The sequence below is a fragment of the Rhodamnia argentea genome, chromosome 11, assembly GCF_020921035.1.
Source record: "Rhodamnia argentea isolate NSW1041297 chromosome 11, ASM2092103v1, whole genome shotgun sequence".
NCBI classification, from domain to species: domain Eukaryota; kingdom Viridiplantae; phylum Streptophyta; class Magnoliopsida; order Myrtales; family Myrtaceae; genus Rhodamnia; species Rhodamnia argentea.
In genome coordinates, this window is record NC_063160.1 from 14,141,896 (window position 1) to 14,152,968 (window position 11,073).

The 11,073-nt window shown below is 42.2% G+C and overlaps 2 protein-coding genes and 1 non-coding gene across 10 annotated transcripts; 2 read left to right on the forward strand and 1 right to left on the reverse strand.

Annotated features, from left to right (window-relative positions):
* Nucleotides 1-438: 438 nt before the first annotated feature.
* LOC115736436 (protein MID1-COMPLEMENTING ACTIVITY 1-like) lies at nucleotides 439-6,956 on the forward strand. Of its 6 annotated transcripts, none has more exons than XM_048272620.1 (9): nucleotides 439-654; nucleotides 1,015-1,090; nucleotides 1,264-2,076; nucleotides 2,757-3,175; nucleotides 3,535-3,644; nucleotides 4,201-4,272; nucleotides 5,788-5,900; nucleotides 6,245-6,329; nucleotides 6,583-6,956. In XM_048272620.1, the coding sequence occupies exons 3-9, from the start codon at nucleotides 1,669-1,671 to the stop codon at nucleotides 6,633-6,635; spliced, it is 1,260 nt and encodes a 419-aa protein (XP_048128577.1). In that variant the 5' UTR covers nucleotides 439-654; nucleotides 1,015-1,090; nucleotides 1,264-1,668; the 3' UTR covers nucleotides 6,636-6,956. The 6 variants fall into 6 exon arrangements, with proteins under 6 accessions (XP_048128577.1, XP_048128576.1, XP_048128575.1 ...); XM_048272619.1 differs by having other exon boundaries at nucleotides 440-727; nucleotides 6,245-6,338; XM_048272618.1 differs by having other exon boundaries at nucleotides 440-675; nucleotides 6,245-6,338.
* A 373-nt stretch (nucleotides 6,957-7,329) lies between these two features.
* Nucleotides 7,330-10,274, forward strand: LOC115736438 (SKP1-like protein 1A). 3 transcript variants are annotated; one of them, XM_048272662.1, is made up of 3 exons: nucleotides 7,330-7,455; nucleotides 7,491-7,799; nucleotides 9,353-9,595. In XM_048272662.1, exons 2-3 carry the CDS (start codon nucleotides 7,497-7,499, stop codon nucleotides 9,539-9,541), a joined length of 492 nt encoding a protein of 163 aa, XP_048128619.1. In that variant the 5' UTR covers nucleotides 7,330-7,455; nucleotides 7,491-7,496; the 3' UTR covers nucleotides 9,542-9,595. The 3 variants fall into 3 exon arrangements, with proteins under 3 accessions (XP_048128619.1, XP_048128618.1, XP_048128620.1); XM_048272661.1 differs by having other exon boundaries at nucleotides 7,351-7,799; nucleotides 9,353-9,584; XM_048272663.1 differs by lacking the exon at nucleotides 9,353-9,595 and adding an exon at nucleotides 9,845-10,274 and having other exon boundaries at nucleotides 7,352-7,799.
* Nucleotides 10,275-10,896: 622 nt separating this feature from the next.
* Nucleotides 10,897-10,968, reverse strand: TRNAE-UUC. The gene has a single exon. It is a non-coding gene; the product is annotated as a tRNA-Glu (tRNA).
* Between the last annotated feature and the right edge of the window lie 105 nt (nucleotides 10,969-11,073).

Sequence of the window (11,073 nt, forward strand, 5' to 3'; positions counted from 1 at the left end):
TCTATGTTTAGTTTAATCTATGGATCGTATGAAAATATTTAATGATATGCTTACGATAATTCAAGTTTGGAGATAATATTAAATATTTTCACACAGTCATAGATCGAATTGAACATTCATAAAAAAAGTTTAAAGACTATATTGAATAAATTAGAAATTTAAAAATGACATTTCATGTTAAGCTAATTTCAAAGATTACATTAGATGAATTAAAAATTCGAGAATCACATGATCAAAATCGGGAGACCATTTGTATCGTTCTACCTTATTGTCATAGTCAACGCCCGTGTTCGTTACGTCCTGCCCAACCTTTTTCACTGGTGGCATTCACCGTAATAAGAGCGACCTACCAGGGGCACAGAGGTAATCGTGGATCCACCAGCGGCAACTGAAGAATCAGTGTCTTTCGGTTTCGCTTTGTCCGGAGTGGGTGGTGCACTTGCGCTTGCAGCCAGAGGGAGAGAGAGAGAGAGAGGGGACACCGATGCTCTGAGCCATTAAGGATTGGACAACCTCCTCAAGCTCTTCCCTGTCTCTTGCTCTGCTCGTATCCTCCAAAAAATGCACAAGCGTACACACATCCTTGACAGGTGAAGAAGAAGAAGAAGGAGAAGGAGAAGAAGAAGGAGCAGAAATCGTCAGCAGATCAGGAAGGTCTCTTTTACGCAAAGCAATGTCTGTCGCTCCCGCACTCCAATGCTCTCTGCTCTGCACTCTTCTTTTCTCTGTCCTTTTCTTTTTCTTGCATGGAGGTCTGTTTCACCTGAAAAGCTCAAGCTAAGCATTATTTAACTGGAAAAACGAAAAATTTACTAGGACCCAGAAGCTTTTTCTGCACGAGAGAGAGGGAGAGAGTGGTAATTTTTCCATGTGCATTTCGCGAGAGCTGTGCTTCGCATCGATTAGCTCGGAGTTCTGGATGAGCGACGGCTTCACGTGCATTTTTGCTGGAGCCACCGAACTTCCGGTTTCGATCTTGCGGGGGGGTTTTCACGTCCCCACTTCTCTGTGTAGGTCCTGGGAGCTCTGGGCTGAAGAGCGAGGTCGTGGCGATGGCGAGTGAGGAAGCGCTGTTCGTGATGATTCGCGGGTCGGTTTCTCTTTAATTATGTCGCCGCTTCGCCTCGACGAGAATGAGCCGAGCAATTCGTTGCTTTCTGAATATGTTTTCTTTTTCACCGTTGGAAAAGCTGGTCAGCGAGCGTAACGCATGATCATAATCCGTTGGACGAAGCTTTCTCAGTCCGCTCCATTTCGCTGCAGGTGAACTTCCCGAGCAACCACGGATTCGAATCCAGAAAAAAGGAAAAAATCGTGCATTGCGACGTCGTTTATCTGAAGATCTCGCAGAGTGGCTTCTGGTCCCACTCTGTAATCCTTTGGGCTGACCAGAACGACATGATCTTCGGAGAACTTCGAAATTTTTCGCAGTAAAGACGCAAAAGAAGGGGGTTTGAAGCTTCGATTCGGCTTTGCATGCGGTGAATTGGGATCGGAATTGCTGTCTCTGAGTGTGGATTTCGATCTATCCACACAAGTATTGGCACCTTCTCGACTTCTTTTAGCGGAAGAGTTTAACGAGCACATCAAATCGGAGATCCTATGGTGGGCTTGTAGAATTCTTGGGTCGTGTCCAACTGAGTCAATTCTTCGTACTGAGTAGTCAACATGGCTTCTTGGGAACATTTCGGAGAGCTTGCGAATGTGGCCCAGCTCACCGGCCTCGACGCCGTCCGGCTGATCGGGATGATCGTGAAGGCCGCCAACACCGCGCGGATGCACAAGAAGAATTGCAGGCAGTTTGCTCAGCATCTGAAGCTGATCGGCAACTTGCTGGAGCAGCTCAAGATCTCCGAGCTCAAGAAGTACCCGGAGACGAGGGAGCCTCTGGAGCAGCTGGAGGACGCGCTGCGGAGATCTTACATCTTGGTCAACAGTTGCCAGGACAGGAGTTACCTCTATCTGTTGGCCATGGGGTGGAACATCGTGTATCAGTTCAGGAGGGCTCAGAACGAGATCGACCGGTACTTGAAGCTCGTTCCCCTCATTACTCTTGTGGACAATGCTCGAGTTCGGGTAAGGATTTTCTTTGCTCTTGGCTTCTTCGCATATGTTGGTTAGAAAAAATTCTCTGTCTTTAATCAAAAGGTTATGTCCATAGATTGCTGATGATATGTGTCAATTAACAAGGTTACTGAATTTTCTCAATAGCATTCTGAGTGATGACTTGATTGCAATGAAGTTATAGTCAGGTCAAGTTGGCCAACTGATGATGGATCTCAGACAAAATTTTGTTTTGACTTTGGTTATCTTACCAGGTACAAGTCCTGTGGAGTAGGGTTCATATCACTTTAATTTTGCTTGGACATTAAAATACATGAAACAGGTCTTCTGGTCAAAATGTTGTGTGTGGTTGTAGTTGGAGAAGTCCTGCAATAGACAGAAGTTGATTTTGAATCCTTGAATTGGTTGTTTAGGAATATGACATATTCCATTGCGCCTTGCAATCACTGGCATGCATTATCTCCCTTGAGTCTGCGAGGGAGAAGTGGTATTTGGAAGGAAATTCCAGGTGGTCCATCCGAAAATTGATACGTCTCTTGTCTGTAAATCCTCCAAGGATCTTGCTATATCCCCAAGTCCACATTCGGGAAAGAAAGTTTTGCTTGACATGGTGGATTTTTCTCACTATACTGAGAAGCAAATTAAAAACACTAGCATCGAGGGCTTTACTTCTTTTTGTCATTAATTTACAGGAAAGGTTGGAAGTTATTGAGCTGGATCAACGAGAATACACATTGGACGATGAGGATCAGAAGGTGCAAAGTGTAATCTTAACGCATGAACCTTCGAGAAATGAAACCATGATGTTGAAGAAAACTCTGTCCTGTTCCTATCCAAACCTTTGTTTCAATGAGGCTCTGAAGAAGGAGAACGAGAAGCTTCAACTGGAACTTCAACGGTCACATGCAAATTTGGATTTGAGTCAGTGTGAAGTAATCCAGCGCTTACTTGAAGTCACAGAAACTGTTGCCTCAAATTCACTCCTTGATGATGGTTCACCTGTCAAAGAATCCAAGAAAAAGGAGAACAGTACCTCTGATGCTGATAGTGATAGAGAACATTCTGCTGGTGAAACATATCCTAAGAAAAGTTCTACGAGCAAAACTTCGAGGTCAGTCTTCTTTGAAGTGAAACTCCTATATGTATTACCATCACCGCTGTTGCCTTCAGTAATCGGCTCCTTGATGGACTCCTGTCAGGCTAATGAACTTAAAGTCTGTTAAGTTTAAGACTGATCACTTGCAAACATCAAACTGACATTGGTTGGGATAATTTTGCTTCTTCATCATATCACTTCATTGACTTAAACTGATAAATGACCGGTTTTATCTTGTTTAACCGTTCTTATCATCGAAGTGCCTTAGTGCCTGAGGTGTTCCTACAAATAGGCTTCACGTATTTTATTGCTCGGTGTCCAGCTTGAGGAGTTGGAAAGATCTTTGAGAATTTGTTTCTTCTTTTGCTGGACAGAAATACATCATCAGTCTCCTTGGACCATGATCTGATCCCATCTAAAGGTTCATATGGGCATTATGAATGGCACACTGATTTACTGGGCTGTTGCTCAGAGCCACTTCTATGTAAGTTCCCTCCTGCAAAATCTAGTGACCTGCTGTGCAATTTCTTTTGAGACTACCATAAATTTTGACATCTCTACTTTTACCTGTGAGAAATTAGTAAACCTCAGTGAGTTCAACCCAATGATTCGACATCTCCCTGTCATTGGCCTCCCCAAAGCCATTAATCTTTATTCCCTTCTGCCCAGTGTTCCTTTATTCACAGATCCTATGAGTTCTGTGTTTATGACATTGGCTCCATCATCGCGACCTTTTATATGGTAATGATGGCATAGGAGGCTCGATCCCTCTATCCACTATAGCAATCCCTTCTTCCCTTAGTGAAGTTTTAAGCAGGGGTTTTTGGAAAAGCGATCGAGTTCCCTTCCCTTGGAGTGGTCTATTGTTCCTCACACAGTGGTCCTTTACTGTGTATGATCCAGACATGCAGACAACACTTTTCTATTTAAGGGGGAATAGTTAGCTATCTATATCGATACTGATTGTGTTACTGTTCAGTATGTGTTCTTGAATTATGTGTAATATGCCCTGCATTCTGACAACTCATCTGGATTTGCAGGCATTAAAACATTCTTCTGCCCTTGCGACACATTTTCAAAGATTGCTACTGTGGCAACTAAGAGACATATGAGTAAGCAAATATCATGTCATATACTAATTTATCTTCCTTTATAAGCAGTAATGGATTATAAAATCGGTTAGATGGCTGACCGTATGTTTCATGTCCATATTGTATGTGAACTGTCGTGCGGTCATTTAGCATTAGACTTGATAGACAACCCCCCCAAAGCAAATAAAAAAGAGAAGAAACGTAGGAAAAAGAGAGAATCGAGAGATGGAGAAAGCAGTCTGGTAAGTGGCCCAAGTGACAACTCCCTGATGAGATGATGGATGATCCATCTACCACGGAATTGTCTATCATATGAGGCACATATACATGACTTATTTGAAAAGGTGTATGAATTGAAGTGCAAAATTCTGTCGAGATTCATTTATACATATAGTGTTTCACTTCTTGAAAAGGCAAATAACATACAAGATCCATGCATTTGGAGACTTCATTTAAGTGGAAGCAATTTCCAGAGGCACTCTTGCTCCTGGCTTAGTTTTTTTTTTTTTTTTTGCTCATAGTCATATACATTGACCGTCAGCTGAGTCGGCTTGCCACCCATTAGTCCTAGTATGGCTCATATGGCTACCTTATTGGTGAGTGCTCCCAAGGAACGCTAAGTTTGTTCCTACATTGAAACTGCCAACTTGCAAATTGCAGGTTTACTATGGCATGTGCTAAGTGGAACAACTTTTAGTTTCAGATTTTCCAGTGCCTATTCCCTTTCCACTTTAGAAGAGCTTCAATATTCTCTCACGCCAAAAAGACACACTGAATGCTTACTAGCGTCGAGGTTTGTTGGTAATCTGCATGGAAATTCCAGTATCCTGATACTCGGTCTAATTCATATGAGCTGGAATCACCTAGTATTTGATAGACCAAGATATTTCTCATTTCACAATTATAGCCTCTTTTAACAACTTCACTTCAGCAAAAGCAAACATCGAATGTTCTAGTGATGTTGGACCGAACTGTACCACGAGAACATTGGAAAAATCTCCTATGCTCATGCTTCAGAAGCTAGCATCCTTCCTTGCTCCCATCCTTTGTTGTCAATTTTAGCTCGATTTGTTTACATATAATTTTTCTTTTGAGTTGTCTATTCTGCAGTGGTAAGTTAATTATAATATTGCAGTTTTACCTTCTCTCTAATTTCTCACGAATCGTTTGGTATTTTATCGCGATTTCCTGAACTTGACCAACAGCGAACTGATAACAAATGCTCTTCATTTTTTGTATGTGCTTGATGAATTTGCTGAAGATAAACTTGTAGAATTAGTGCATGTAACAAGATGCCTTTCAGATGTTGAAATTTGAGTTTGGAGTACATCTTTTCAAAACGTGTATGGTATGCTCTGTGCTGCTTATGTGTCTGAATGTGAATCTGGGGAATCACATGATTGTAGTTAAGCATGTAGATATATGACATAGCCTTCCTCTTCAGATATAATTTTGTCCACTCTGCAGAATCTCGAGAACTCTGTGCTTCCTTGTATTTCACGAATGCTATTGAAAAAATTTCCACTTGTTCACCAGGTCCTGGAGAAGCATGCAATGATCTTTTGGCATATTCACTCATACTGTCGTGCTGTTGCTACACATGCTGCGTTCGAAGGAAACTCCGCAAGATGCTGAACATAAGGGTAATTGTGCGTCATATTTACTGAACCAAGCGATGACAAAAGCCGAATGTATTATCTTGCCACTTGATCCTGTTCGTCTCCGTGAAACAATCTCAATTTCTTTCGAAATCTTCAAACTGTCCCGCAGAATCCAGATAGTGGGTGTGGCTCCATAAAACCTCCAGCCAGATTCTACAGGATTTCGGGCTTACTAAGTTGAAAGTTGAAAGTTTTCATAGTGTGAAATTGATGCTAATTTCCATAGATTTATTTTGTTTTGTGATGGAAGAATGGATCCCAAGAAAGAAAAGGAAAAGAGAATCACTCAATCATGTTGTATTCTTCAATTTTTCTTCGTCTAATTTCGGCAGGGAGGTTGGTTTGACGATTTCCTCTCCCATTTGATGTGCTGCTGCTGTGCCCTCGTCCAAGAATGGAGAGAAGTGGAGGTCCGAGGTCTCTGCGGTAAGTTCTTCGACTTCCCTCGTCCGCAAACTCTCATGTCTTGCCCGAGCAGCGGCAGTGTTCGAGACGATAACTGAAGTAATCTTTGAAACCATCTCTATGTGGCAATGCCCTGTTCTTGTGCTCTGTTCTTGTTGCATGTTTTTTTTTTTTTTTTTAACTTGCATTTCGAATCATGACGGGTTCTTGAAACTGGAAAGGAGAGGCTTTTACATGGCGTGAGCCTAATGTTACCGACTCGCAGGTCCTGAGAAGATGAGAACAAGCCCTCCTCCCTCGCAATACATGGAATCTTAAAAGCGCCGCCGCTCGCGAGCAAAAGGGCGTCCGCCGGACATGGATCGGATGCCTCGGGGGGGAAACATCGACATAGAGGGCGGCATCTAGTCACCTCCAGGAACTTCTCGGGGTGGCAACATGTACACATTTGTAAAGCAAGTTCCTTTCAAAATCTCTCTCGAAACTCGATAGCTGGTGTATCATAGAACAGTCCCCGGCGCCGGCCGGCCTGCCGTGTTGTTAATTCGGTTTTCGCTGTCTGTTCATACCCAAAAGTTTGTGACCCCAGTGGGGTGATTGAGATCCTTCAATTTATGTTCTTGTGTTCTTCTGGATCAAGATGACCATTCTTGCTATCAACTTTTTTTAATTTTAATTTTTTTTTCGTGGATCGAATTCTTGCCATTAACTTTCTTTTTTTTGGGGTAAAAAATTCTACTTGCGCAGTAAGGAAAATCTATCAAAAGATTACACAAAGATTATCAACAGGTGAAACGCATCTAAAAATCTAAATTGCGAGATTCATGACAGCAAATAAAACGGAAACTAAATTTCGAAAAGATCCGAATCGAATCGATTTGATTTCTGGATATGACATTTCGCGTATCCCTTTCGCATCGGTTGGCGTGTCTACACGTGTCGGCGTCCCGCTGGCCTGAGCGAAACGTTGGCCTACTGAGCGCCACACGTGATCGCGTAAGCTCTCTGTATATATACGTATTCCTTTACTTCGCCCTCTGACCTGACGCGATTGATCGTAGTTTTGACTCCGAAAAGGCCAAAGAGAGAAACGACAAGGCACGAGCGAAATCCGTCTCGCAGATTCTTCACAGAGAGAGAGAGAGAGGATCTTTCGCTTCCAAGGATCCTTCTGAAGCGATGGCGTCGTCGAGGAAGATAACGCTGAGGAGCTCCGACGGGGAGTCGTTCGAGGTGGAGGAGGCGGTGGCGGTGGAGTCGCAGACGATCAAGCACATGATCGAGGACGACTGCGCCGACAACGCGATCCCGCTGCCGAACGTGACCAGCAAGATCCTGGCCAAGGTGATCGAGTACTGCAAGAAGCACGTCGATGCCTCCAAGGCCGAGGATCGCGTCAACGACGAGGATCTCAAGGCCTGGGACGCCGCGTTCATCAAGGTGGATCAGGTTGATCAGGCCACCCTGTTTGATCTCATCCTGGTCGGTGATTCTTCTCTTTCCTTCTCGTTTTGGTTTTGGTTATTTTATTTTATTTTATTCGGGCCTCTGTTGGCAGGAGATTGTTGTGTTGGTTTCGAATTAGGTTTTGTAGGCTATTTTGATGGGGATTTGGTTGAGGCTAGGTTTTGGAAATCGGAGATTAGGGTTTTCGCTTGTTCTGTTTGATCGGAGATTAGGGTTTTCTTTTATAAGATTGGGTAGTTATTGACAGGTCTTGATGAGGGATTGGGGGATCTCGGTTAAATTTGTTGAATGTGGGTGGCTGAAGAGGACTGGGGACGGAATTCCAGTTTGATCTTGCTCGGTGTGCGGCCTGTGTGTGTGTGAAGTTTGATTTGTTGATAGATATTTATATCATGTGTTCTTGTTCTCTTTTGTTTTTCCTTTTTTTTCCCCTTTTGTGCCTGGCAAATAAGATTAGTTAGCTACAGAACGTCATGCTAAAGGGATTGAACGGTACACAAGGACTGGAATTGGATACTTTCTTTTCAATTCATAGGCATCACGATATGTGCATCCATGGTAGCATCTGTATACGGACCGGTCTATGTACAATAGGAAACCCTTTTGCGTTTTGGGTAGAAGAGTTGATTGTCTAAAAAGTGAGAGTAGCTGCGCAAATTTTGTTTGTATATCGAATTTTGCATTTTATATTGCTAATTTTGAAGATACAAAGAACTAATGTTGATTAATGGCTTCAAGTAGCAGGGGCAATTCCCTGTTCTCCCCCCTCAAAAAATAAATATACATCCCATCGTATAAATCCATGCGTGGATTAATGGCTCTTTTGGCATGCAATGTAGATTAATTAAATCCATGTTTCTTTAATTGCTTATTTTGTTAATCTCTCTTATGGCTCATGTGATATATAAAGGAAGTTGTTTAATTGCTTTATTCAAGTGGGTTGGAAACTTACTGTGAGAAGCACTTCCACATATCCTCTTTTTTTCCTTTATGGAAACACTTCTACCTTCTAACCGACAATATAATTTACTTTTCAATGAATAAGCTTCTAGGAGCATGTTCAGATTATGAGTCATGTGTATGCTCCTTTAAATGACATGCTGAGACTTCAAGTGGCAACATTGATATGAAGTGCCTCTCTCGGTGTAGATTTGTTAATTTTTTTTCTCTCATAAATTTAGCTTCAGATATTGGTGATGTAGTTGACCATGCCTTACCTGCACCTTGTGCTAAGTGTTGCTAATTTTTTTGTTGTTGTCGTGTTAGCCTTTGAGGCAGGAGTATGGAACTTTTTGTGTGATTAGTTATCATATGGTTTGATGTTCCTACATCCACTAGAACTATGTTATTGAGTCATAAATCATGCAAACAATTGGGAAAAGGAAACCGTGTTCAATCTTTTTCCAGTGAGGAATGAATGGTTAAATTTCACATTTAGCATAGCTAATAGAGAACTAGTGCTTGTCTGTCTAACAGAGTGGGTGGCACATCGCCGGCTTTTTTGCTCATAAGCTGATCCAATTAGTTGTTACTTGATCTGATGCATGTAAGAATGAGTGTTTAATCAGGCTGCAAACTACCTGAACATCAAGAGCTTGTTGGACCTCACGTGCCAGACAGTGGCTGACATGATCAAAGGCAATCTTTTTCCAGTGAGGAATGAATGGCTAAATTTCACATTTAGCATAGCTAATAGAGAACTAGTGCTTGTCTGTCTAACAGAGTGGGTGGCACATCGCCGGCTTTTTTGCTCATAAGCTGATCCAATTAGTTGTTACTTGATCTGATGCATGTAAGAATGAGTGTTTAATCAGGCTGCAAACTACCTGAACATCAAGAGCTTGTTGGACCTGACGTGCCAGACAGTGGCTGACATGATCAAAGGCAATCTTTTTCCAGTGAGGAATGAATGGCTAAATTTCACATTTAGCATAGCTAATAGAGAACTAGTGCTTGTCTGTCTAACAGAGTGGGTGGCACATCGCCGGCTTTTTTGCTCATAAGCTGATCCAATTAGTTGTTACTTGATCTGATGCATGTAAGAATGAGTGTTTAATCAGGCTGCAAACTACCTGAACATCAAGAGCTTGTTGGACCTCACGTGCCAGACAGTGGCTGACATGATCAAAGGCAAGACCCCTGAGGAGATACGCAAGACCTTCAACATCAAGAATGACTTCACACCAGAGGAGGAGGAGGAGGTGCGGCGGGAGAACCAGTGGGCGTTTGAATGATTTATCTCTTTTAAGTGTCCTCTTGAGCCAATGGAGATGATTTCTGTTCATTTTGCCCTGTCAGTCTTTTATAGTCGTTGGAACATCCAGTATGTGACTTGCTTCGCTCCTGAATGTAGATAGTGGTTCTTTATGGCGGGAATTATTGGTTGTTGGGAGCCTGTCTCGGACTCCAGTTTGCTTTCAATGTCCACTAAGATTATCCAGTCTGATGGCCCTATTGATTTGATTATGATAATGTGTGCATTTGAACCTTGAATCGGTTTATTGACCGTGTTTGCGCATGTGTTGAATGACCCGCCGGATGGAATATGGTCAAACAAATACCATAATACCGTCCATGGTGGTTCAGGGATTGGCATCAAGCTGCAGAATTCATGTCCATATTGCCAGGGGTGGGACATTGACTGCTGTCTGCAAGATTATCGCCAGACATTTTCTTTTTCACATCGATTTCATGCGAGTTACTGACTATTACAGATGTAAGAATTGATTGAGTTGTTCATCGGTTGGGGATTCTAAAGAAGTCTGAAGAAAGAATTCAATTTGACCCTCGAGTTACTGAGTATTACAGATTTAAGCAGTTGATTGAGTTGTTCATCGGTTCTGTCGTTACATTGGTTTCTAAGTAAGTCTTTCCAAATTACTTGAGAAAATATTTTCTGAAGACGCCTTTTCAAGTAACTTGAGATGATATATTCAATAATTTTGGACTTCTTCGAATATTGAGTACTCATAAGAAATTGTCCAAACAGAGAAAGAGGAAACTGAAGCGCATGAGAGAGAGAGAGAGTTCAAACGGGAATTTGGTGGAAGAGAGGGAGTCTCTTTTGTTCAGATGAAAGTGGAAAGGTAAAACCCAAAAAAAAAAAAAAAAATTCCGTTGCCGGGAATCGAACCCGGGTCTCCTGGGTGAAAGCCAGATATCCTAACCGCTGGACGACAACGGACTCATGCTAACGTGGTCTGCAATAATATATTTAAATATAAAAATAGTTTTCTTCAAAAAGATAAACTGAAAAAATAAAAGAGATAACCACGTCGTGTAAGATTGT